This window comes from Aquila chrysaetos, chromosome 11, assembly GCF_900496995.4.
Source record: "Aquila chrysaetos chrysaetos chromosome 11, bAquChr1.4, whole genome shotgun sequence".
Lineage (NCBI taxonomy): Eukaryota > Metazoa > Chordata > Aves > Accipitriformes > Accipitridae > Aquila > Aquila chrysaetos.
The window spans coordinates 4336110-4357545 of NC_044014.1; the positions used below are offsets into that span (position 1 = coordinate 4336110).

At 39.2% G+C, this 21436-nt stretch overlaps 1 protein-coding gene across 2 annotated transcripts; it reads right to left on the minus strand.

Moving 5' to 3' along the window:
• Window positions 1-236: 236 nt before the first annotated feature.
• On the minus strand, window positions 237-20832 carry ABRAXAS2 (abraxas 2, BRISC complex subunit). Of its 2 annotated transcripts, XM_030030799.2 has the most exons (9): window positions 20696-20832; window positions 19479-19569; window positions 16420-16456; window positions 13772-13838; window positions 10963-11153; window positions 10268-10387; window positions 9520-9604; window positions 7310-7424; window positions 237-2472 (listed from the first exon to the last, which is right to left on the minus strand). In XM_030030799.2, exons 1-9 carry the CDS (start codon window positions 20765-20767, stop codon window positions 2006-2008), a joined length of 1245 nt encoding a protein of 414 aa, XP_029886659.1. In that variant the 5' UTR covers window positions 20768-20832; the 3' UTR covers window positions 237-2005. The 2 variants fall into 2 exon arrangements, with proteins under 2 accessions (XP_029886659.1, XP_040983317.1); XM_041127383.1 differs by lacking the exons at window positions 13772-13838; window positions 16420-16456; window positions 19479-19569 and having other exon boundaries at window positions 20696-20811.
• Window positions 20833-21436: the final 604 nt, after the last annotated feature.

Below are 21436 nucleotides of genomic sequence, written 5' to 3' on the forward strand. Positions count from 1 at the left end.
ATTTTTGTTATTAAAAGATTCCAGAACTCAAGGATCTTTGCCTCAACATAATCACAAGAATGTGTGGCAGGTATGTAATACACATGGTATAGTGCTACCCTCTCCCCCTTCCATCAAAAGCCCCTCTTAGTCCTACAAACAGACTAGCTTTAACAAATCATCAATTTTGAGCTGCATTTCTGTATTCTGGTGAGTTATTTCACTGACATGGAACCTGACAAATATTAAAATATAAGTTACAGGATTAAATAAGATTTTATTGTCACATTTAACTGCTTCGTCAGAGATGTACATTTTGCAGGTTTCTGTGCGGAATAAAAATAAAAACGGTAGTTGCCATCTTGTCAATTCTGATTTCGACATACACACATCTGTACCACCTGAACCACAGGTGCTTGTAGATAGCCAGCGATAAAACCAGAGCAAGTTCTCTGTTAAGTGGATTGCAACACTCAAAGACAAAATGCATCAAGTTAAGGCTAATGAGAATAATGTAAAATAGTTAGAACAGACCACTAAATGTTTAAAGGTGGAAACACTCAATAGAAGAGTGGCAATTTTAACATCTCATTTTCTCCAAAGTAATTTTGCTTAATTTAGTACAGGTAAGGAGAGGCTAATGAACAGACTTTTGCCTACATATACAATACATACTGAAATTTTAGTCTTTTGTAAATCCGATATATTTAAACTTTTAAGCGACTGCTTTGTTCTTCTGGGTGTAAACCAAAGAAGTGGTTATTCACACCTCAAAGTGATAAATGCTTAAGATGACCTCATCTTAAAACGTGTATTTTCTCATTTACAGATCAGGGATAAAGTCCAATAATACAAACTTCTTAGTGGCACAATTTCACATATTTTGGGCAACGTTAGCATACAAGCAGTATTTAAATAAAAGTAAGTGCATCCAAACATGAATTCTCTAAATATACCACACTTCATTTACCCAAACGGTAATTTTCTGACAAAAGCTGTAATTCAAATTAAAATAATCATTTACACATTTCACCCAGAGGAAAGGAGGTAATAAACCCAGGGGACTCTCCAAACAATCTTCTCCTACTCTATCCCCTATTTATTACATAAAATAACTCATCTAGAAGCGTAAATCCAATATTCAGATGCAAATAAAATGCAAGAAGCAGTCTCTGATGTTTGTAATTTGCAGACTCCAAAGTCCAATCATGATGGAATTTACTACTTCTGTCAGTCATTTACTCCTGTATGTGCACTCTGTATTTATGCTAAAATAACAAATGAGACAATAAATGAGGCTAGTGTGGCATAAAAGTCATTGTAAACCCAGCGAAACCAGAATAATTATATTTATGACATTCATTTGGATGATTTACCAGTCATCCCACCCACCCCACCCCCTTTACAGAAAAAAAGGCAACCATCATTTTAAGTGATACACACATTCTGCTAGTAAAAAAAGTTGAAACAAACCCCTCCTCTGTTAAAAGAGCATGCCGATAGAAGAAGGTAGACCACATCTGTTCCAATCAGGCTTCTCAGAATTATCAAAATTTCTTTGCTTGCAAAGGCCAATTTGGCTTATCATAGAAAGCTATTTTGAAGGCGGCTGATACATTTATTCCCTTTCAAAAATTAAAATTCAAGGCATGATAGTGCAAGAGGTAAGTTTTGATTTGAGAACATTATTTGTAGACTAACTGTGCTTAGTTACTACATCCCAATTTATTGTCTTAAAGAAAATACGGCAACAAAAGCTACAAGATCTCTATAAATTTCATTTTGCCTACATTTACCAGTACATCCATGAACCTCATCAGTATTAGTACAACTTGATTATCCTAATGATTCCATTATAAAACTTGCAAAATGTATCACAAGGTGAATAAACCATCTAGTGCAAGTCTTCTACAATTTGCGTGCACAGTAATCCTGTGTAGTTCATTTCCTCCAGGTTAAATCCCCAAAATCTCTCTGTAACAATTATGAAAAAAACAGTGTCATGTGGATTTTTCCCCCCCCCTTATCAAATCTGAGAAGTTTGAGTGTTCCTGGAATCACCATCAGGATGTGCTGAAGGTCGTGAATCCCTTGTCTGTGAGTATTCACTGTCAGATGACTCCGTAGGTTCAAGCAAGTTTTCATAATCACTGTCTTCTGATTCGTCAACATTGTCACCAACCGCTCTTTGGGAAGATGGCATGGATGCTCCATTACCAGAATATTTCAATCCTGCATTTGTGGAAACATAACTGGAAGAACCTACTGCTTGAGGTCGAGGCATAAAAACATTACTTTCTAGGAGACCGTGACCGACAGTACTTTCTTGACTGGTTGCACTGAAATCGGAATACGGAGGGGGAGGATCAGAGACATCCGAATCTTCAAGCGTGCAGCCTTCCACAGCAAATCCAGTGTAGGACATTCGTGGAACAAACATAGGTTCCAAGTTATCTGTTGGCATTTGCCTGCTTAAAATTGCTTGCTGCATTCCTACAAAAGCAAAGAACATCGGTGTACTTAATGCTTACTTTGCAATATGCTTTATATAACCTAGCTGTAACATACCACACCCACCCAGCCCTTCGCTGTTCTCTCTTCTTTCTTTCTGGTTGTTGTTATTAAATGTTCATCCCTGGCATTGCTTTCAAACTCCAGCACTGGATCTTTTCCTCTCAGTCTCCACTACTCACCTTTGGCAATTCTGATTTTCGTATTGATGACTATATAAGACACTATCCCTAACCATCGTGTCAAATCTTGCTTATTACTACATCCTACTCTCTGAGCTTGACAAAGAATATCTTCCCTAAATTTAGCTGTGCTAAATGAAACACATCAGTGTTGGCACAACTTGATTATCCTAGTGATCCCATTTAAAAAACCAAAAAGTGTCAAAAAGCAAAAAGTGCAAGTGTGCTACATTTTTATGTGCAGTCATCCTGCACAGTTCATTTCCTCCAGTTTAAGTCCCCTAAAAACACAGCTGCAGGAAGTTTCCATAACCTGTTGTTCTTTCCACCTCATCTTCTCCGTATTCCTCTGTTCCTTCTCACATCAAAAAGTAGCTATGCTAGGGCTCATCGTGCCTGCTCCTCTCCACCGAGGTCTTACTCAGTACTAAAAGCTTGACTCACTTTTGATCAGACCATAATCAGCTTCTACTGTTGATATTACATCTTAAAAATCATACTCCTGTACTCTCTCTTACAATGCCTCTTGTGCTAGGGGACAATCTCATGAACATCAAAGAAGTTACCTTGTCTTCTTCCCTCAAATTATTATTTTAAAAACTTTCCCTCCCAATGCCTGTGATTAACCTAGCGGGCCAAGACCGTGTATCATGCTCACCTTCTGCTAGCCAAAACATCTGTACTCATATGATATCTCATATTTAGATTGCTAACTAGCTAGCTGAGCAAGAAGTATCTTTTGAACTTGTGTTTCTATATCCCTAGCACAGCGATCCACAATCAGGGCTCTTGCAGTAGTGTAACACTGGTAAGGTATGTTCTTCACTGTCCCTGGAAAAGTCGGACACAATCACTGAAATCTGTTCCCTATGAAAAGCCATATGTAATGGGTAAAACCACCAGTTCCACATTTTGACTTTTACTTAAGTAACTGTACAGTTAGACAGTTGCTATAAATAAATTTGTCCACTAAGGACAGGGTCACTTTCCAATCCATGTGGTTTTAACAATCAAAGCAAGACCAAAAGCCACAGATATGTCTTGCCTTTAAGGATTTCACAACATCTCCATGTTTCATAATGAACAGACAATAACATAAGCACTATGAGGATTTAAAAAAAAAAAATAATAGCTGAAAAGCTGGTTAAAGAACAATTACAACGGTTATCAGTCACATTGGAAAGATGCATCAAGATGAAGCTCCCGCAGCTCTGCACTGGAACTATACTCGCATTAGCAACCTAAATGATGGAATTTAATCAGCACATGCTTATTAAAATTACAGATGGTACTACGCTAGTAATAGCTGCAAGTATAACAGAGTATCAGAACCGGAATTTGAAAGTGATCTTAATGAGGTGATTTGGAAAATAATTTAAGGAAGACATGCACAGGAATAATGAACTGCACAAACTGCAAAATGAGGAAGTTACATCCTTCTGCAGAAAAGAAACACAGGTTTACTGTTGATTTATGTAAACTATAAATATCAACATGCATTAAGTGTGCTCAGCTGTTGAGAAATAGGTAAGTATTATTTCAGTATGTACTGTAATGGTTAAGACTACAACTGGAATACTATATCTAATTTTGAACACCACACTTTAAGAAATAGGGAAAAACTGGAGAAACTCTACAAAAGAAAAGGACTCATTAGAGCTCTAGATATCATGACCTAAGAGGAAATACTGCAGTATCTGGGATAATTGGAGAAAAGTGAGGAAACAGTTTCAGTCTTCAAATGTATGTAAGAGGCTGCTGTGGAAAGGTAAGCAGAAGGCAGCTTAAAATAGAGTAGTATACATTAGACATGAGGAAAAACTTCCTTGCAGGAAGGTTTGTTAAGCACTGGGAGAAACTTCAGTTTTCAACTGGTTTCTAACTTGTTATTAGCCTCCAAACATCTGCCAGAATTGACACCCGGTATATGTAAAGCTGCCTTGCAGCTAGGTGACAGACAAAATGGTATCAGCTCTACTTACTGTAACACTATGCTTCTGGAAAAAGCAAAAATCAAGGCTGAAGAGCTCCTTTAATCAAGTCAATAAGATATCTCTTCAGTAATAAAAAAAGAGCATATTCCCTCAAGTGGCTACATAACAGCACTCCATTTTTGGTCCACAGTACAAGAACTGCAGTAGGAGATTTCCTGGCATCTGGGAAGTGCCCAGCACTCACCCTACCCTAGAACATGCTACTACATGTACAAAATTATTTCAGTGATCTGGCAAGTAAAGTCTCAACTGACTTTTATGCGAGAGTGTTAAAATCATAACCTGTTAAACAAAAATTTGTAGGAATAACAAGCTTTCACACACTACCGCAGGAATTTGAATCAAATGCTCCCTTTTCCTCCAGCTCAGAGGATGATTAACTGGAACATTTAACTCACTAAAACCAAGGAAATTCTCCCGATATTGAGAAAGTGAGAGAACAGAAGGCCAGCTTCAGTATTTAGCTACTCGCATCTAAAAATATTGCAGAGATACAAGCTGCATGTTTTCTTGTTTCAGCCCTCTCACATGATTATCTGCTCTGGCATAAATTTTCAGTCCAGCATTTGCATCTCACTGGTAGTATCTAGAGGCTAGCACCGACTGCTTTCCTCCTCCTCCCCCACCTTTTGCCATATGGGCTGGGATCAGCTCCAGTCACACTAAATACCCATCTCTACTTCTTGCTAGCTTGCGTAGTAGCAGTTCCCTGGCTGTTTCATCTACAGCCAAGCAGGAAACAGCAGTGACTCATGCCACTTCCATCTTTCAAATGGTCTGTGGCCAATGCTGGCTCTTTACCTTATCTTTGAGGTTCAGAGAAGGAAGAACCTGGGCTGACAGATCAAACTTTGCTCTAAAATGCTCACGTGGTAACAGTACCTTGCTGCCTGGAGAAAATAAAAATATCCAGTCATAGCAGCAGAGGGGCCTATTGCACAGTTTAGGGCGTTAACCCATCTAAGCCACCTTTGAGTCTCAGACACAGCTTTAGATAACAAGATACACAAATAATAAAAAACAACTTGTAGCTAAAATTACAAAATTTAGTTATTTGCTTACCATTTCAAAACATGGGAAAAAAGGCAATGTTTCCTGAAATATGTAATTTGTTTATGAATTTTTTTTTTTTTTTTAAAATATTGCTTTCCACTTGCCTATTCTGTGCTCCTACCCTCTACCTTCAGTCTTCCCTTACGCTCACAAATTAGATCAGCAATGTCTTCTTGGAAAGGTCCAGGCTTTTCACGAAACCTACCTATTGCTAAGCAAAAGTCTCCTGAAGCCACATTCAATTTTTAGGAAGGAGGGACAGTGTGGCAACCAGCCAAGTATGTTCACACAATAGATCTCACCAATTCAGAAAATTAAGGAGCAGCAAAAAAAGATCAACATACACCTATTAATGGCTTTCCCCACCAGTCCTAAATACATACTACGAAAACTTGTACTATCAATACAGAATGCACAACCGACCCTAATAACAAAATGGATTTTTAATGGGACTTATTTGCACCATGGACACTTAAACCCAATCAACTCGATACTAATACAGGTTTTCAAAACACAGCAGAAGTATAATTTCTGCGTTCAGAGCTTCACTAGAAAGAGAAGACTGTCATGCTTGCATTGCCTTGAATAAATCAAAGAATTACCTGATTCAGCTTCCCCCAAAATGAATCCCCCCAACGCACTGCAAGAAGGACAATATTTCAGTGGTTTCATGGATTTGAAACTAATACAGATTGAAATTCCTATCAGTGATGATATGGTACTTGAAATAGGTAGGCAAATCCCAACAATATTCTGCATTTAAATAGTTTCTTCCACTTTCTAGCAGGTACTCCTGAAGATAGGAATGACTTCAAAATGGACTTTGGGAAGATTTAGTTCAACACTGAGAAGTGGCAGTTCAATGCTAATCATGTTCACCACTAAGGCAGCAAATAATGCAAAAAATGCTGACTAAATTAGGATTCAGTAACTACGAAGTGGGAGAGGAGGATAAAAATGCTGATGGTCTTCTCTAAATCAGTGTTGAAAAACCTGATACATCCACTAAAAGCTACAAGGACAAAAATCATCTAGACAACACTTCAGATGATCTACAACGACATTCATCACTTCAGCACTCATTTTCCTTCACCCAATTTGTCTGGTGTTCAGTAATACAACTGGGGATAGGGTTGGGGAGTGGGAAAGGGAACAATGATTTCAAAAACCATTGATAGCTACTGGCCTGTAAACACAGTACCCTGTTTCTACGTAATACTTCAGAAGGAATCTCTCCAGTGTTTAGATTTTCTTTTTCCATTCCTGGCTTTGCTCCACTTTTCCTTTCCTACAACAAATCTTTTCCTGTGTTATTTCCAGAACTGACTTTGTCATTCTTTCTCTACAGCTTTGTCTCTCTCCTGTGTTTAAAGTTTGCTAACATTGGATGATTCCTGCAGAAATATCTGCAGCACACATACTTTCACAGTTCAGGTATCATTCAATGTAAATCCTTCATATACCCTTCCCAATATGGTTTTTTTTTTCTTTTGCTATGAGCTATCAGCAATACGACTCAAAATAATACCAGAAAACATTTTGTCCTTACAGCATCTGCTTCTGAAACAAAATAATTAAAAGGCAACTTACTTATTTCTTGTTCTTTTTCATTTTTCTTTTGTGCGATTTGCCTTTTTAACTTGTTTACATCAGCTTGAAAAGATTCAACAACACGTTCACTTTTTTCTACATCTATACATACTGCCTAGGAGAAAAACATAAGATATGCTAAGATCTTGCAAAAATACATGAAAGACTTTCATAACAACATTAACAAAGCTACTATCAGACAAGAAGCCGTTAAAAGCACAAAACTAAGAGCAGGAGTTAACTATATCAGAGCATAATATTCAACCTGAAGATCCTTTTCTTTACTGGCTGTTGCCAATTGCCAACTGCTGCATGATAGGAAAAGCATTTCCAGATAATTCATCATTACAGAACGATTTCTAATAAGATCCAAAGTTAGTTCTTCCTAGTTAGTGGAAGAAATCTGACTTTTTTTTTTTTTAATATACACTGTTGTTAGCACAATAATGATACTATAGCAACATGATTTTAAAATGTAGCATAAAGGGGCATACTTTTTGTACTATACCAAATTTGAACTGGGGTATGAAACAGTTGACTCGAGACAACTGTTCCAAGCTGATCTCCTAACTGATACCTCTATTAAATAAACAAGACCCATGGATTTTTCAAGAAGATTTCTCTATCCTGGTTAGGAAATGAATGTGAAATTTTCCACAGAAGGATCCATGTTTAACAACAGTTCTGGATAATATTGATTTCTTTTTTAATCTAACCATGTTATACTGGATATTGTTTACTTCTTCAGAAATTAAGTATTGGTCATTATAATTAAACATGATCAGTTCTGAAGAATACACAATTCCAAAAGCACTGATGAGTCTTAAACAGTAAGTCACTAGCCATTTACTGTTTCTTCTCCAAAAGGTTACTATTAGTGATCTTACCTACAGAGTTGAAAAAAGTTAACTGTGCTTTCAGCCCAAACCATTCTATGATTCTATGTCTAATTTTTAGAAATTTATAAAGTTTAAACCCTCCCCTCCCAACTAAATGGTGCATAATGCAAGTACATGTGTCAGCTGCTTTACGAGAAAACTTATTTCCAGTCCTGTAACATTCTCTGTGAAACAGCCACTTTAAAGATAAAAGTTCCTCAAGTCAGCTAACACCCAAGTTACTTTTAAGCTCCGTAAACAATGTACAGCAGCATGATTTACACGGTGAAATACAACAAAGTCACAGTTTTTACAGGTAGGAAGACAACTCCCTGATGACGTTACATTTTCCATTTTTCTAGACACTAATTCAAACAACAGCAAGAGCACGAAAGGATATATGCGCTCTTGGCAAAAACAGCGTTACTGAATAATACCATTAGCTAATGGGATAGACCTCTGAAAATAAATTTTCATGTCTCAAGTCGGCATGAAAGCCGTCTGCCTTCTCGTTGAGAGTTACCCACCTTACAAGGCAGGTTAGAAAGCAGCAACTTCCACCGAGAAATAGTAGTTCTCCTGTGCAAGCAGGGTCAGGGAATGGTTGGAGCGATTACTGCCTTGTTCTCTGCTACATGTGCCAACCAGCAAAGCTAAGCTAGAGCAGAGACACAAATCCCTCCAGGGCAGACGTAAGGGGAAAGCCTGGAAATAAGCTGTGACTACAGCACAATTAGCAGATGCGTGTGCTCCTGAGGCAGCACAGCTATGCTGCTCTTCACATAGGACAAGCTGTGAATTGACAAGCTTACATTTAGTAGATTTGACACTCAAGGCACTTTCAGATGCTTTGCCACATTTGGAGCAGGATTCACTCATGCTCTACACAAAACATTCACAAGTTTTAACTAACAGATGGAGCTCTTTGCTGCACGCTACATACCAAGAGCCAGGAGTAATTTTTAAACTCACACAGGCAAGCCTTTAAACCTGTGCAAATCCCTACAGCCTTCAGCAAGGCTTTTCTTCAACGCATACACTTAAAAATAGCTAATGTCTCCCAGAAATCACTAAGCATTAAATCATTCTTACTTGCAAAAGAGAAACAATTGATGATATTCATACCAACCACTTTTACAGCATCCACTGCAAATGCACACATTAAACAGAAACTGACACATTTCATTATTAAAGTCAGACTTATTTTCCCACAGTTCATGATAAATTGTTTACGAGCTCTAAAGATCTCCATCTCCTCCACTCCTGGTTTAACCAAAGGACAAACAAAAGATGCCACATATGTACTGACCAGTATTAAGTAAAGGAAGTTACCTGTACTTTTTCCTGAAGTGCATTATAAACCTGATATATAGCCCTGATGTCCTTCATCACTCCATCTTTGTCAAAAAAATCAGTACTAAAAAAAAAAAAAAAAGCAGAAATCATTAGTAAGAAAAGACAACATAAGTTTCTAGCTTATGCTGCCTTTGAATTGCTGTTAAGCAGTCTATCACTGTATTTCTAAAATGTATTTCATTTTATATTGCTAAAAAAATACCATACTCTCAAGAACCAAAATTTGGACAGCAGCATATTCAATACCAAAACTCCTTCTGGAACAATAGAGTCCCATTTAAATGAGGTTAAACTTGTGCAGAAATCTTTAAGCTTGTATAATTTCACTGTTAACAGTCAGAAGAGCTACTTTGCAGCATTTAATTAAAATTACTTAAGAACAACAACAAGACTTCAACACTTCCAAGTCAGAGTTCAAGTTTTAAATCAAGCTTGCACACAGAATTCCTTGGGGGTGGTGTGGAAATCAAGTAAGAAACTTCCAGCCAGAAGGCCTACAGCACCAACTGGCCACACCAACTCTGCTTTTCTGATTAGTGCACTGAGTCCCTCTTTGTGCTTCTAAAAGATTCAGATCTAAGCACGAAAAAAGCGCACTAGAACTGATCACTCTCCTCCAGAACTAGTTTTTTCCTGCTTGAAACGCGTATTTGTAGTATTCTTTGGAAGGTACAGAACACAAAGCTCGATGACTGTACTTCATTTGCAAAGGAAAAATCCTTACCCGTGTTCCTTAATAACTTTGGCATAATTCTGAGAAGTATTTGGCACTGAAGAAACTTTGTATTCCTGTTGACTAGTGTTGCCTAGATTAGGAATAGTAAGTGACACCCTTTGATTATACCTGTAGAGAAAGTTTAGAAAGACTTTTTAATTCTTATTCAAAAGATATTTACAATAGCCTTGATATTATCCCATCTCTGATGATCACAACTCATCTAATTTTAAAGCTTCTGCATTAGGTTTATTATAAAAGCTGCTAAATATTAGAAGTTGTGTTCAAAATAAACACATGATCAAAAACTCCCTTGAGAGAGGCCTACCTCTATACCTCTTAGAGCCCTTTAATTGTGCATTCAAACTAGCACAGATACAAGAAGGGTGAAGCTACATTCAGGTCTATTATAAGAAACATGGTACTGACATCTGATTTCTCTTAAAATTTTTTTTCTTTTGTTGTCTGAAGATTATAAGACTGAAAAGAACTTTTTCTCACCCCAAAACTTTAATTTATAAATTACATGCACAGAAAAAAAAAAGCTGTCATCACTAACAATCGAACACCAAGACATCATTTGACAAACACAAAGCCTTCTTTACATGTAATTGTACAAACTTCAAAATAGTTTAGAGTATAAAGAATAGCAGTAAGAAGAAGAACAAAAAATGAGGACTGTTTCATATACAGAGATTGCTTACCTTCGGTTTGGTCTAAAAAGCACATATTCTAAAGCATGTGTTGAGTTATTTGCAGTGGAAATGAAGCTGAAGAGAAGGAAGACAAGATCAGGCACTCCAAGAATGTGTGTCAGCTGTTTATGAATGATGTGCTCTCTATATGACATTTGCTGCTGAGTGTTTCTCCTAAATCTGTACCATCCAATAACGTTCTGTAACCAAAATACATCAGAAAAAAACAAAGTATCAACTGAGAGATACAGATTTACCTTCTGATAAATAAAGTTGCTAAAACTGTGGTATCACATGAATTAGCCAAGGGCTTTATTACAACAAAATCAGACTGAATTACTAGAGGCTTGCACCTATTAAATAACCTGAAACAAGTGACAACCTGTTACAACGACTATTAATTGCTCAACCTTACTGTGCTACAAACACCCGTGTCCCCTCAGCGGCATTCAAGATCCCATTTCCAATATACTTCAATTGTTTAATTTTAGCAACAAACCTTGGAGCATCTTCAAATTATTAGACTTGAGCTGTTTTCAAACACAGCAGATGTGGGTTTTCTTTAGCCTAAATATTTCAACTGCCTATTCACTTGTAGTAATTTGTAAGACACTTCCAGTGCTTCAAACATATTTGCAAATTCATGTCTGTTCATGAGACATATGGGACTAATCTGCTGTGTACAACAATAAGTGTCTCATGTATTGCATTGTGAAAAGATTCGTATGTACATCAGATAAGACCCATTCTAATTCAATTATTATTTTGAATACAACATGCATTAAGCTCCTTTACTTCATGTAGACTAACATTCAAGAGATTAATGAAAAAGGACACATCATTAACAATTTGGTTTAGGAAGCGTCCCAGGAATAGGCACTATCATGTGGTGATGCATTAAGACTGCATGTATATATTCAGTGGAATAGAGCAGATGCTACATATTAAACAATATGACTCCTGTGTTAAATAAAAAAATTAGAAGTACTGTTTTTAACTTTTTATAGTACATCTGTACAATTACTTAGTCTGAAGGTAATAATGTGCTTAGTTTGCTAACAGAAGAGAATACAAGACTGTCTTTCTTCCCAGACAGCAGTATTTCTTTCTTTTTTGACATTATGACAATTAATGTCATTAAATCTGTGGTGCTTTAGTCACATGAAGCTTGCAAGTTTTCATGTCTCCAGTTTTGCCTGCTTTCTCACCACAGATAATGCATCTTGCCAGAGTCTCCTTGGAAGGTAGGTCCTAACAAAGTAAAACTCAACTGAAAACTAGTGGGACACAAACATTTTTTTGATTATGTTTTTTGCCTTGTCTCCTGAAGGGGAACTCCACCTGCTCTGCAGTGTTCTAGAGTAGAGTTATGGGGTTACAGAATTCAGGATCTGAGCCTGGAAACTCACTCCATAATCAGCATAAAGATGTACATGTCTGTATGTACAAATATGCACACAAAGCCCCTACGTACTTGGCATAAATACATTAGTACAGACAGAGGAGTTTATTCTGAGAGCATTTGCTGGAAGAAACAGACAAGAAAAAAGCACTATAATCATCGGTGTTGCAGAAGTTGCACAGATTTAGGACTTGCTTCCCTAAAGATCCCTCCTCAGTGTAAGCCTTGTCTGCAAGCAAAAGTCCACAGTCCAGGTGGGTAAGGTAAACAGAAAAGACTGCAAATTCAATTGCTAATTAGGCAACTGTCATCACACACTTTGCATAATGATGATCAAGTCACACAGTAGGCATCCTTACTCAGACTAGTGAAAGTTACACTTGAGTCACATGTAGAGGACAGAAATCCCAAAAGCCCAACAGGTCACGCCTTGACAGTTAGCTCTGCTACTAGTGAAACACAACCAGCAGTACTACAAGCAGCTGGAATGACACTGGTTTCCTGGTGCTTTGTAAAAATAAGTCAAACAAGAAAAAAGGTCTCGTTTTAACCACCTCTACCTTGTACTAGCTCTGGCGCTAACCAGACCTCGTGAGTCCAATTCACATATTAGTGATGCTTTTCTGCTAGGTCTAACAAGGTCCACAGTTGCCACGAATTGAACCATGCAAGTCAGCCACCGTCGTCTTGCCAGAGCAAGATGGCTGGTGGATTCACTTCACTACATAAGGAACCACACCTTCAACTCAGCTCTTTGATGGACCAGTTTATGAGAATTTCTGAATCAATGACTCAATAATTAGAAAGATAGTGTACTACAAGTATGGAACGAGACAAAACATTGAAAAAAGGTTTGACTTCTCCAAATAACTACTAAAATTTAATCTTCTTAATACTAGTTGTGCTACTAACAACATAGGCGTGACGTAAAGCTGTGACAACATCTGACATAACTGATAGAACAGTTTTTCCAGTTTAAAACTGACAGTGCGAAAATTGCAATTACAAGCCTATATCATTACAAACCTTTTAAATTAACTCTTTAAAACAGATTTTCAGATCAGCTACATTTTTGTTGGTTTCAGCAGCAGAGTACACAATCTTTATGTTACATGTTTAGCTCGGAAATGTGAGTGAGTTAATACTAGCCCTTCACTTTTGGAGACCTAAACTTAAATCCTTTGCATCCTTTCCATTTTCTAGGGAATTTAGACATTGCCCCCAATTTAACCCAAGTACCACAAATCCACCAACCTCTGTACAGGACAAGCCTTGGGTCAAAACAAACCATCAGATTTGTGAACGAAAATATTGCTTCTAGTTAACTACCTTTGTTTGTTTGTTTGTTTTCCAAAACCGCTCTTTCTAATTATAGGCTCTAATGACTAGAAGAGGAGGAAAAGATAGAAAACTTACTTTTCTTCGGTCTTTAAGAATCCTGTCCAAACTCTCCTCATTAACCTTGCCTGCATAGTCATAAAAGCTTGAACCAAAAAGGAAGAGAGAAAGGTAGGTACACAGTTTACACACACACATTATACATAAAGTAAATAATTTATACTTTGACTGTTCTTTGAATAGATGGCATTCCAGACATTACAAAGCAACTTCTACAGTTTTACCTTTATCAGCATAGGTCAGTATTCACACCACCTGCTTAGGATATCCAACTCAGGTGCTGTATAGAGCACAGTTAGAAGCCTAGGTTTGACCGCACAGCTAATAGACAGAGGTAGTTGCTTACAGAGGAAGGTGCAGAGCATTTAAATTAGATGCAGAAGACTAGCTGGTGCAAAAACTCTAACCACTTTTAAACCACTAGTAATGAAATACAAGATGCTGATAATTATTAGCTTTAAAATGCTTTCATTGCACACATTAGTTTGATGCCTAGTATTTCACTGGAAGCCCCTACAACAAGAGGTATGTACATGAACGGACTGTGTAATTTTATTTTGACCAGCATTCTGTAAAACTCTGCTTTAATAGTAAGAGGCCCACCTGCCAAAGAAGAAAGGAGAGCAGGGCCATTTTACATGCAACCACAAATCAATTTCTTGAGCTCCAGTTCTGCAATTAGACTCACATGACTGGACCCTTGCAACCAACACAATTATATTGAGGTCAGCAAGAATCCGAAGTACCGTGGTCTTCCCATATGGCTCTGCTTACAGAACTGAGGCCCAAACCCTGACATATTGTTATTTTGAGGACACGACAGATTTAAGAATTTATAAATCTATCTACACAGACAGGTTTATAAATTCAAGTAGATCACACTTCATGATAAAAGGAAAAACATTTGAAAATAGATTCCTCCTTGACTTACCTGCCAAGTCCTTAGTCTCTTTCAAGAGCTGATATCACTAACACCTAAAGCAGTGCAGGAAAACACTCTGTTTTAGAGGTCTATGATCTCAACTCTTGTGTGTGGTGGTAAAAAAAACACAACAGAAAATCCTGAGCTCAGTACTTGGCTGGTAAATAAGGGTGGAAATAAAATTTGTTTCAAGATGCAAGTTACTGTGAATATTAAGACTACAACTAATTACTTATTTGAGATACTACATAATATTTGCATAATCTTTTCAATTCATGTTCACAATATTTGTACATTCTTGTAAGTAGTGGATATCCAATTATTTCTCTTCCTGTGCTTTACAAGAATAATTTTCTTATGGGATGAGCAACTAGTACATAATGAAACACCTTAATTTGAAAACTGCACAGAGAAAGAAATCAGTCCTTTTAAAATCCTTGCTTCTTATTCAGATCCCACGTGTTGGTAAAAGCACTGGAACCAAGCCTGCTATACTCAACATCAGCAGTGCCAGCTTACAAGAATACAGAGTGGATGAGCGATAGGCCTCCTCAGACTGGCTACACTTAAGTCCAAAGGATAAGGTAGAATGCCCCCAAATCAGCAACTGCTACAACTAACGGAACAGAGAAACCAACAGCACAGTCTGGTACTGATAAAAGCTATATGAGCTGTGAGAGTTTCTCCTGTGCTCTGAAGTAAATAAATCATCGGTTTTCTTGTGCAGAAAGCATGCAGTGAAATACAGACTTCTTCCCCTTCCTCCATCAGCTCAGTTACTAACAACCAATTTCTTGAGCTGGGAGAAACAGTAAACGTGATCGGTTTTGATATGCACTGCACAAAGCATCACTAGGAACCAGAAAGAGTCTACTAGACACTGGGATATTATCTTGATGTGTAGAGTCTCTAGCATTTAAATCACTGGGTTAAGAGTACCCTACTCTCTGTAATTATCAGATAGCAAATAATAATAGACTGCAGCTTTTCTCTGTAATGCAACCAATGTCAATCATAATATCTAAGGTACTGTGTCTTCTTAATTGGCTGGAAATCTCTAAATAAAGACAAGAGGAGATTAATAGGGAATCCCTTCTAAAAAGAGTTTCCAGACAGCAATTTAGAAGACATCACTGTATAAAAAGTGAAGACTATAGAGAAAAGCTACATGTAACTAGATGGAAGCTGCTAAATAGAATATATTAGACCTATATTTAATTTAAATTCTGGAGTACAGGAGATCAGAAGGCGAAAAAAACACAGTAAGCTGAAAGTTTCAGAATAATTAGTTAGTGCAAGTCAGTACAACTAACTAGAAAACAACTTGTTAACCCAGCAAGCTACTAAGGTTAGGGCACACAGGGTGTTCTGTGACCCACCAGGCCCAAGCAGAGCTAACCTAAGACTACAATAACTTAAATTGGTTTTGACATTCATCCTAATTATCAGAGTGATATTATTTGATCTGACTGCTATCCTACCTCCACTAACTACACGAGGTGGAAATTCAGAGAGAGAGAAGCAAGTCTGTACTAGCTACCTCAGAACCCTTTCTCACCTAAGGTAAGTGCTACTAAAACTGTAAACTCATACTTTCATTGTCATGGTTGGTGCCATTTACATGTATTTCTGTAATATCACATGAGCAAACAATGGTAGGTACATTTGAAATGCTAATATATTTCAGTGAGCTACCTATTTTATAATCTGCAGCCAACATAAGAAGACAACAGAAAATGCTTACCTAAAGAGTTTTGAACAAGGCTCATGGTTATGGATTTCTGCAACAACAAACAAACAAAAGAAAAGGAAACATATGTCCAACTGCTCAAGGTAAAGAGAAATTAGTGGCATATCTAGCATGAACTTTCCACATCACAGCTACTGAGCAAATAAACATTTGTGTCAGACCACACACTGCCCTTAATGTCTCAACAACACTTGATGACACAGCACCATACCTGGAAAACTAGCTTCTCTTTCTAATCTGCCATTTTACAGAGGAAAATATTTTAACAATAAGCAAGACATACACTTGCTCAGATACACTCAGATATCTCTAAGCCTCAAATACACACTTTTGATACTATCTTATAGTTGTAACCTCCTGACAAAGGCATTTATGATTTTTTTTTCTTTTTGATACACCTTTCCACAACATTTTACTTGCATTCATATACACTGTTTATTACAGCAGCAATGAATAAAAAAGGGATGGGGAAGGAAATCACCGAAATGTTACACATTAGAATATTTTAAAAGGCAAGGCAAATAGAATCTCTAATGAGAAAAGGGGTTAAACGGCACTCCAAAATGGTTAACTGACATTTATAATTCTGTTATATGAATTATTAAAAAGTCACAGCAGTATTTTTTTCCATTGAAGAGGTTGTAATAAATGCTAAGATGTTTATTTCAGCAGCAAAGGTTATAACGTGTCAGTAATCTCAGAGAAGAGCGAGACAAGAGCAAAATTCCTATCTACATTGTCTCTCTAACACCAAGCATGACTTAACTTTCTTGTAGTGTTTAGTACTTCTTTAAAGTTCTCCTTTACTCCGACTTTTTACCAAATACAGCTTGTCATTTATTCATATTATTATACCTTGATCACATAACTTTTGTCTAAAACTGTATGTGCTCAGACTGAATAGCACTTATGTAGCAATAATATCTCAAGCTCCTATATTAGAACCCCACCGGAGTGTTTAGCAACAACTTTGTTTAGACTCTTCCTTCCTGGAGAGTGACTCACCACCTGCTGTTCTGAAAGTCACAGGCTGCTCATGACTGCAGTCTCAGCAGAGTCAGAATCAAATCACAGTTCCCAAGAACAACAGACTACACACATTAGCATCTCAGCATATTTAGCCACTATCAAAACAAGGCCCTGAACATCCATGGCAGCCGTACTGACTGAGAAACCATACATTTTCACTGGCAAGAACTCACGATGTTGCTGCTAGTTACTGACTTTCTTTATTTGGAATTGTTTAAAAGTGTGTCAACCCCGTATTTTCACACTGTGGAAACGATCTGCTAAACAAAGCCAGTAAGTGTAGTTATTCCAGCTTAGACCCACTCCTTCCAGCAAATATATTGACTATGACTGAGAATACATACTTGATTCTCAAGTTATTACATTGCTACACAGACCTGTTGTCTTTTGAAAAACAGGAAGCGACAAGCCTACTGCTCAGAAGACACGAAGCAGCCATCATTCTAAATTTAAGTTTTACACATCGACTTATTTTATATATATATAGTACATACACTACATACACATATATACTCAAACACCACCACTAAGCTTTGAGACAGCAGGCATGCAAGAATGTTAAAACTCATCTGTGACAACAGTGCCACAAAACTGTCATTCTCAGTTCATGAGTTGAGCTGGGAGTTCAAGAGTTAATGTCGATGAATAAATATTGAAGTAAAAAAAAAAAATAAATCCAGAAGATCTCTAGGGGTGGGTAATTTCCCTTTTCAGAAAATAACTGTAACCAAGAATGTGACAAAAGAGTTATCTAAAAAGGGAGTAATTTTTAACACCACAAACACTTGGCTTATGCAACCACGCTGAGGCTGCAGTTGGTGACATTACTCTATTACACTGTCAACAATAACTAAGATCAGTCACCACTGAATAGTAATGTCTAGTTTTGTCTGAACAGACATAGCTATCAGCTGCCGGCCTTTATACAGGACTTTGACACACACAAAATATCCTATGCCTTTATTTTTTGTAATTTAGCTCGATTAATTAATTGTAATTAATTGACACTTCACACAGTCAATTTATCACCCGTGTTTCCTTAGGAATAACTGCAACAGGAAACTACTTAACCTTCTGGATTCTTATATACACAACCATCACTACTTTAAGGTGGCAAGTATCTTAAGATGTAACATAATGCAATCTGCACTTTCACAGATCATTAGTTCTGTATCAGAGTAACATTTGAGAGTCAATCGCAATATGTTTGCATATTAGTTAAGCTTTATGCAGACCCTGCTATATTATCTGGAATCAGATCCACAAAGCCAGGTACGTACACATTCAGGTTTTTAAAGAAGGTTTAGATGCATTTTAACATCAGGTTATATATATGTAAACAAAAATGGTATTTTCTTTCAGGGGTTTCCTATTTTTTTATAAACCATAGAGCTAAAAAAAAATGCAACAGCTTCTCACTCATGTGTAAAAATATCTACTTTCAGCCAACAACACTTGATCTTAGACCTGCTTTCACTTTTCACAACACCACCACATCAGCTGTACAGTCCTTGTGCTTATCAATAAAGTAAACTGTTTGACAAACATTCCTTGGCAAATCTTGCTGTGACAGTTTATGATGTCATCAACTGCCAGCCATCCACCCAAACCCTCTACTGGAAATTTGCCCCCTTTCAGTATTAGTAAATCAAGCAATGCATTTATTTTATTTTATTTTGAGCGCGTGCTTGTATGTAGGCAACCCTATCAAGCAGGAAATGCCCTGCAGGACCAAAAGGCAAATAAATAATTTCTCCATCATGAAATGCAGATAAATGCCTTCAACAAACGACCTTTTCTCCACAAAGGCAGATGCATAAAACCCCCCATATCTAGCAAAGGACTGTGTCCTTTCCCAACATCTCAACCACGAACACACAAATACTGTAGTAAATGAGATTCTGAAAGACTAGAACGCCTTGTGCTGGTCTCACAAGTGAAGTAATTCTTACTGAATTGTTGTACTGAAAACTGAAGAACTGAACAGTGCTTCTTTCACAATTTCTCAAAGTTCTATTACTTACCAATCACTTGTAGAAATTCAGTGTTGCTGATCTGTGAATCACTAATGCTAAAGGTCTCTTCTTGTCTCACCTCTCCTAGCAGAAATCCTTCCTATAATTTTAAAGGGAAAAAAAAAAAGACTAAAAATAGAAAAAAAAAACACTATACACAGTCATTTACCATAACCTTCTCGGCATTAAATGGAAGAATTAACCCAAAGATTTAGTTTGAAACACATATCTGAGCTGCAGTAGGTGTATAATCTGTCCTTCGGTTTACAGAGACCGGTTTTCTGATTTACCAACACCCTTCCACAACACTACAGGAACAGGTTGTCCAAAACCAATATTCCACCAAAAGCTTCCGTAGGTAACACACAACTGACACAAGGCAAACACAGATTACGTAAAGGAGTGCTCTGCCTCCAGTCCCAGCTACGCAGGCAGAGGGTGGATGCGGAGGAGCACTGCTCGGTTCCTTCGAAGCAATGGGGAAGTGGAGTTTACATCTGCAGAGGCTTTCTCAAAACTTACATACGGAGGTTGGGCTACACCTTGAACAATGCCAGGGATCATAACACTCAGAAGGTAACTAACTTAAAGTCATCTTTGATCCTCCATCCCCGCCCAACAGGAGGAAGGGGAATAAGCGGGCATCAGGCGCTTTTGGCACAAGCACTGAAACGGCGGTGCGCCGTTCCCTGGTGCAGAGATAAGGGAGCAAGCTCAGACTAGAAGTTTCTCAGCAAAACATCGGGATTTAGAAACGCCCCGGTTCCGCGTTGCGACCGGCGCCGGAAAGCCAGCGCTACCGCAACCTACACGCACGCTCACGCAGCTTTTCCACACGCGTTTTCTCGCCCACAACCCATCTCCCGAGTGCCACACGAGAACCCCACGCCGGCGGGGGACAGCCCCCGGCGCCCCACGTCCACACCAGCCATTCCCCAGACCGGCAGGGCGGCCGAGGGTCTGCAAGTCACCCCCCCCCCCCCCACACACACACCCCTCCCGCCGAGCCGGGACCGGGAGGCACCCCACGGCCACCCCTGCCGCCGAGGAGCACCTCCATCTCGCCGGTAGAAGCCGAGCGAGGCCGCTACCCCCGGCCGGGACCCGACCGGTGGCGACGGGGCCCAGCCCGGCCCGCTGTTCGGGTAGGGTAAGCGAGCCCTACAACCCGAGAGAAGCCTCGCCTCGCCTCACCGCGCCGGGAGGCGGCGGTCCCGGGTACCTACGTGGTCGGCGCTGCTGTTGGCGCTGTAGTAGCAGACGGAACTGAACGTGTAGCCCGAGATGGAAGCCGCCATGATGGGAGACCACCGCCGCCGCCGCCGAGCCCCACAAGCCACCGCGAGAGCCCGCGGCCCCGCCCACTTCCGGCAGCGGCGCCCGCGTGGGGACTTCTGGGAAATGTAGTCCCGTCCCACACGGGGACAAGGCCGCCATTCCGGGCTGCTGAGGCGGGGGGAAGGTCGAGACCCAGCTCCGTGGGGCAGGGAGAGAGTTGGGCCGTTTGGACCGGGCCCTGCGGCCTCCTGGCAGGCTGGGCTGGGTGCCCTTCACCCGAGCCTGGCGCCTGCCGTGCCCCTGGGCTTGCGGTGGGACATGCACCCAAGCGCCGGCGAGCGTTAGCTCGCTGAGAGGAGCGAGCATCTCCAGGCGACGAGTCGTTTGCCAAACCAGTGAGATTGCAGGAGGCAGTTGGGTATTTTGTGCGGGTTTCGGAGGGCTGGGCAAGAAGTCGCAGAGGAGGAGCGGTACGGGAGCTGACCGAGCAGCAGTGCCCTTCGTCACTCCCGGTCTGTCGGATTTTTCAGTTTGGGCACTCCGTTATGGGATGTTTTAAGCTTACGAAGCCCCCCAGGATTCTTGTGTCCCCCTTTTGCTTCGCAAAAGAAAAAAGTTTCGGCTGTGATTTTGCAGACAGCGTCCTGTCGACATCCTGCCACGCTCCCAGCGCCGCAGGCACCCGCTGG